The 6,156-nt window shown below is 47.5% G+C and overlaps 1 protein-coding gene across 1 annotated transcript in view; it reads left to right on the top strand.

Annotated features, from left to right (window-relative positions):
• Positions 1 to 6,156, top strand: part of RASGRF1 (Ras protein specific guanine nucleotide releasing factor 1) — a 58,756-nt gene that overhangs the window by 36,370 nt on the left and 16,230 nt on the right. The window contains exons 3-7 of the mRNA XM_042476605.1: positions 590 to 737; positions 3,492 to 3,584; positions 4,017 to 4,270; positions 4,518 to 4,597; positions 5,319 to 5,512. Of these exons, the coding sequence (XP_042332539.1) occupies positions 590 to 737; positions 3,492 to 3,584; positions 4,017 to 4,270; positions 4,518 to 4,597; positions 5,319 to 5,512 (769 nt within the window). The remainder of the gene's footprint in view (positions 1 to 589; positions 738 to 3,491; positions 3,585 to 4,016; positions 4,271 to 4,517; positions 4,598 to 5,318; positions 5,513 to 6,156) is intronic.

Raw genomic sequence — 6,156 nt, 5'->3', positions numbered from 1 at the left:
CACAGGAGCCCCACTGGACATGACACTAGAGGGCCCCCCCCCAGAAGCAGCCAGACCCTCTCCCTCTTGCTCTCTGCTCTGGTCTCCTCTTTCCCTCTCTCTTTCTCTCTCTTTCCCTGCTTTCCTCTTCTCTTCCTTGTCCCACCTTTCCTCCCTTTTTCCTCCCTTCCCTCCCTCCTTCTTTCCCCCCTCACACACACACACCTTCCCTCACTGCAGTCGCTCGCCTCCCTGTCTCCCTGCCTCCCTGCCTGTCATTCTTTCAGCCAATCAGGAGACGGAGGAATGAGGGAACGGATTTGAGAACGGATAAGAATACCGCACACACTTCTCTTGGAACGTTTTCATCACGTTTCAGCTCGCTGGGAACACATTCAAATCTGGACCCTCCTGGAACACATTTGGAACACATTTAAGCGTTCTGAGAACCCGATTGGAACACATACGTGCGGTATTCTCAAATGCGTTCCGTTCTCATCACGTGATCAGAACGTTCTCAGAACGCAGTGCGATAATCTTCATAGTTTCCAACCAACTGGAAATGTAACCGCTGCCTCTGTCTGTCTGTCTCTTTCTTACACATGCGCAGCTATAGGACTCTTGCGACCGAACATGAAGCCTTAATGCAGAAGTATCTCCATTTACTTCAGATTGTGGAAACGGAGAAAACAGTTGCCAAGCAACTTAGGCAACAAATTGAAGATGGAGAAATAGAGACGGAGCGCCTGAAATCAGAGGTAATGGGAGAGGCCTGGCCTGCCAAATGTACCCTTGGTTCGACTGCTGGTTATTTCATGTCCAGTCCATCCCAGTCTCATCCCAGTAGTCCCAGTGCCTCGTGCGGTGGAGAAACAGGCCGCTGTCCTCTGCGCTGGGACAGGTCCTGGCAGCAAAAGTCTTTCTGTTTGTGTCACACAAAGGAATGGCCGAGGTTTAAAGTGGTGTTTCTGGAGCTGTGCAAGTGCATTGGAAAGGGACATTTGCACAACTCTGAACCACAAACTCAGTCTTTCTGATGCTGTGATGAGAATTTGGGAAGTACCTTAATGAAAAAGGGCCCTTCTTGGTATCTCCTGACCTTCGTTGGTAAGCCAAAGATGCGGTTTAAAAATGGGCATCCAAAACATGGAGGCATTTTGCTAGATGGAAGCTGTCTTGTCAAATGATAGATTAGACCAGGCATTATAAAAGAAAAGTTGTGCTTGAAGAATAACTAGATACCCCCCTCCTGCCCTTTTCCTTGCTGCTGGCATAAATGCCACAGGCCAAGTTGCTTGCCCAGTGTCTCCAATATAAGGACAGGTGGCTTAAACATGCTCAGAAGCTGGCCTTTTTCTTAGCCAAAAAGCCTGACATGCGTTTGGCCTCTGTCTGCTCTTAAGGCTTCTTGGGGAAACGGATCAGGAGTTCCTGGCTCAGACATTTCTGCCATTTTTGACAAGGCTGAAACACATCAGGCTTGTCTACTAACAGTCAGATGGCCTTTTCTGGAGCAGCTCCAGAGGTCTATCTTGCTTCTTCCTTCTGTGGGGGTCCATTGGCCGCTCCCCAGTTTTTGCTGAGCGGTGCTTCATTAGTTGCCTTCTCTGCATAGATCCCTGTCCTTACACTTTGTGTTTGCCTGCCTTTGAAGTGCAGATCAAATGCTCTCTGGCTTAATGTGCAAATTTTCCTTAGTGGATTTCAAGAGGGAGAAGGCAGCCCTTCCGCTCTTTGGTAGAGACGGATTAGAGGCCGACAGTGGAAGCACCCATCTTGCATGGGAGTTGTTTCGGCTTTGAGTTCATAGAATCATAGAATCGCAGAGTTGGAAGAGACCGCAAGGGCCCTGATCCAGTCCAACCCCATTCTGCCATGCAGGAAATCACAATCAAAGCATCCCCAAAAGATGGCTGTCCTGCCTCTGTTCAAAGATCTCCAAAGATCACAATCCAAGGGAGTGTGTTCCACTGTCAAACAGCCCTTACTCTCAGGAAGTTCCTCCTAATGTTGAGCTGGAACCTCTTTCCCCGTAGCTTGCATCCATTGCTCCATTGGGTCCTAGTCCCTGGAGCAGCAGAAAACAAGCTTGTTCCCTTCTCAATATGACATCCCTTCGGGTATTGAAACAGGGCTCTCATATCACCTTTTAACCTTCTCTTCTCCAGGCTGAACATCCCCAGCAGTTCCCTGAGTCCTTCCTCATAGGGCTTCATGGTTTCCAGACCCTTCACCATTTTAGTCTCCCTCCTTTGGACACATGGCTCCAGTTTCTCAACATCCTTTTTAAATTGTTTTGCCCAGAACTGGACACAGCATTATTCCAGGTGGGGCCTGACCAGAGCAGAATAGAGGAGCACTATTACTTCATTTGATCTAGACACTATACTTCTATTGATGCAGCCTAAAATCGCATTGGCCTTGTTAGCTGCCGCATCACACTGTTGACTCATGTTCAGCTTGTGGTCCACTTGGACTCCTAGATCCCTTTCATACGCTTAAGTCTCTCCTTAAGCCAGGTGTCCCCCAACCTATATCTCTGCATTTCATTTTTCCACCCTAAGTGCAGAAAAATTATTCCATTTTGTTCTGAATATTGTCTCCTTGATAACTCCTAATTATGGATAAATTGTCCGCTTGAGAAACAGGCTTGGATTCAGGGACAATGGGGCCACCTTCCTTCTCTCCCAGGACAACTAAACAGGAGGCTGGAGTCCCATTCCAGCCTCCATTACTTCTGGAGTCACGCTCCTTCACAAGGGAGGCAGGTTTTATCTCACCAAGACAGGGACGCAAAGACACCAGCGGCCATGCATCCAGAAACTGACTCCCACAGCCATGTTCCATGCGTAGCACAAATTGGCACGTGGCAGGTAGGGCTGTGAAAAATGCTCACCGCTCATCCAGGAAACAGTGGGTCTCCTGCAAGATCTTTTTGCATTTGTGCAAAATGCCACACAGTTTTCTGTTGGAAAACACGGGCTCAAATCCTGTCCTGGGAGATACGATAAAGCTCCAATACGGCAGCATCATAATAGGACTCCGCTCCCATCCAGCCAGCAGGACTTTTGGAAGCTCAGACATTGCCTCCATCCAGCTCCATATTAACCCACAAGTGTCACTAGTTCAGTGAGCCACAAATTCTAATGCAGATAAATGACGTATAACTATCCATTTAGGAAAAGTTAGGGCTTGGACAGGGTATGTATCTACTTAACAAGAGGTTGTGTTTTCTATACTTTTATGTGCCCGCTGTTCATTAAATTTGCATTTGTCATTTTCTATTGCTTTCTTGCTTTTCATGCAAGAAAGACATTTTCTGCTTCCATTTTCTGTGCAGGCTGTGCATATTTGCACAAAAGTGTTTTCCCATACAAAGTCTCAAAGTGCAAAGGACATCCGGCTGTCCTCCTTTTCCTGTCCTCAGGATGTTGGGGGGACATCAGGGGAAAGAAACATGTTCTTCACCGGCCTTCCAGTCCTTTATCTCTCTGTCTTCTGTGTCTGCCCAGATCGCTGCCTTACTTAAAGACAATGAACGCATCCAGTCCAGCCAGACCAGCCCACCAAATGACGATGACAGCGACATCAAGAAGATCAAGAAGGTAGGCTCCTCTATCTTCCGGTTAGTATCAGAGTTTAGGGTTTAGGGCCTACCTTACAAGATTATTATTGTTATCATAATATGCAAGTGCGTTGGACCTAATCCAAGTCCATGGATTCCTGCCTGAACCAAATGGAGAATACAAATGTCCCATTCAATTATGCAAGTGTTCCTTTTTAACTACAAATAGGGTTCATTTTAAGCTACTTTTGGACCTCTGTGTTACTTTCCCATAACATATGCTCAACAAAGAGACTGTGGGGTTTCCAAAGGTGGGAGAAGGAGGGAGGGTGGTTTGGCTGAACTAAGGCAGGAGGCTCCATAGGAACCGGGGTGCTCTGTGGCCTTTCTTGTGCCCCTTGATTTTCCTCGTGGGTTGGTTTTCCTTGCTTACTGTGCCCCACGGTCTCCTTCCCCCCACGGACATTGGCAGGTCCAGAGCTTCCTGCGGGGCTGGCTTTGCCGGAGGAAGTGGAAGACCATCATCCAGGACTACATCCGCTCCCCGCACGCAGACAGCATGCGCAAGAGGAACCAGGTGGTCTTCAGCATGCTGGAGGCCGAGGCCGAGTACGTCCAGCAGCTCCACATCCTGGTCAACAATTTCCTGAGACCCCTGAGGATGGCGGCCAGCTCCAAGAAGCCCCCTGTCACCCACGACGACGTCAGCAGCATCTTTCTGAACAGGTGAGCGGGAACCCAAGAGGACCTCTGGGTCCAGCTGAGGCTCAGAGGGTCCTGTGCAAGAGGAGCCCGATGGAATTGGACTGAGTCAGAAGGGCAGGAAGCCCACTCCTAAAGGAGCTGAACTTGAGGGGTGCTAAAGGATCACTCCAAGGTCCTGAAGTTATCAGAGGGTTTCAGCACCTTCGAGAGATCCGTTAAAGTTCAGTTTGCCTGATTTGCTCCATCGGCTTGTTGGGTTCTCTTTCAGCGAAACGATCATGTTTTTGCATCAGATCTTCTACCAGGGTCTGAAAGCACGCATCTCCAGCTGGCCAACGTTGGTGCTTGGTGAGTGAGTGCCAAACCCTTTGCTCCTCACGGTCCATTCACGGTCCATTCTATTATTCAACAAGAATAATAATTGGGAACAAAAGCTTTACCCCAGCACCCAAAAGGCCCAATGTTGGGTCCAGATTCCTCAAATGGGTTGGTGGTACATCTCTCTTGAAATAGGTATTTAAAATGGGTGGGAATAAAGGAAAGGGGTGTTGAATCCACCTGAGTCCCCACCGGATGAGCAAGACCCGATTGCATGATTTGTTTCCATTTAATATCATTTTATTTCCATCCAGTCTTTTTCCCAACATAGAATCCAAAGTGGTGATGACATAGACTAAAACAAAAGACAGCTAAAAGCAAACATTACAACAAGCAGCGTTTAAAAACAATTAAATAAGTGTGGAGTCAAAGGCTTTCATGGCCGGCATCCATAGTTCTTTGTGGGGTTTTTGGGCTATGTGGCCATGTTCTAGAAGAATTTCTTCCTGACGTTTCACCAGCATCCATGGCATTAAATAAGTGATTGCCCTATTTGAAAAAGCACATATATAAAACAATTGAGAAGAAATTGAAAAATAACTATGGTAATAAAAGTAGAGCGCAGCACATGAATTCCCATTAAAAGACTCTTCTGCAACCAGAAGAGTTAGCACCCAAAGAAGGGCCATCTGAACATACAAAGGCCTTTTCTGTGAACTGCGGAGCCTCACCGCCGCTTCTCTGCTTGCAGCCGACCTCTTTGACATCCTGCTGCCGATGCTAAACATCTATCAGGAATTTGTCCGGAACCACCAGTACAGCCTCCAGATTCTGGCCCATTGCAAACAGAACCGGGACTTTGACAAGCTGTTGAAGCACTACGAGGCAAAGCCGGACTGCGAGGAGCGGACGCTAGAGACTTTCTTGACGTATCCCATGTTTCAGGTGAGAGAGGCGATGGCAGGTGCAAAGCATGCTCAGGCCTATGGGGCGGGAAGCCAACTCTGTCCAGCATTTGGACACACCTTTGGCCATCTGGATGGTCATCTGGTTCACAAAGAGGCCTGGATGAAGTCAGGAGATTTGCTGGAAATCTGGGCTTTCAATTCACTCTGTAAACTGCCCTGGAAATTTTGATGGACTAAGCAGTGAAATACAGAGGTTAACAAAACCTCTGAGGGTGAAGCTCCTTTTTACAAAGGATTATTTTAATAACCCCAGCCCCTCTTTTCTTCCTCATCCTCTATTTGGCTGAAATATTTTTTGATCAGCATCAGCATTGGGAGGATAGCAAAGTAGTGCATGAGAAACATAGGTCCCATATACAGACAGGACAAAATAAAGCTGCCTCGGGTCACTTTGGAGGTATGCTGTTTAAATGATGCATGAGTCCTAAGAGGACTGGAGCATGGCTTTGGTGTGACTTCCGGACTCTTAGGACACATGCATCATTTAAACAGCATACCTCCAAAGTGACCCAAAGCAGCTTTATTTTGGCCTGTCTGTATGGGGCCATAGACTCTCATTATTGGGTTGCAGCTGGGTGTCTGCAGTAAAAAATGTGAAAAGCATAGCTTGATCTAGGGAAA

This window comes from Sceloporus undulatus, chromosome 6, assembly GCF_019175285.1.
Source record: "Sceloporus undulatus isolate JIND9_A2432 ecotype Alabama chromosome 6, SceUnd_v1.1, whole genome shotgun sequence".
Taxonomy (NCBI): Eukaryota; Metazoa; Chordata; class Lepidosauria; order Squamata; family Phrynosomatidae; genus Sceloporus; species Sceloporus undulatus.
The sequence above is the reverse complement of the archived record's forward strand: the minus strand, read 5'-3'. Positions and strand labels throughout refer to the sequence as shown.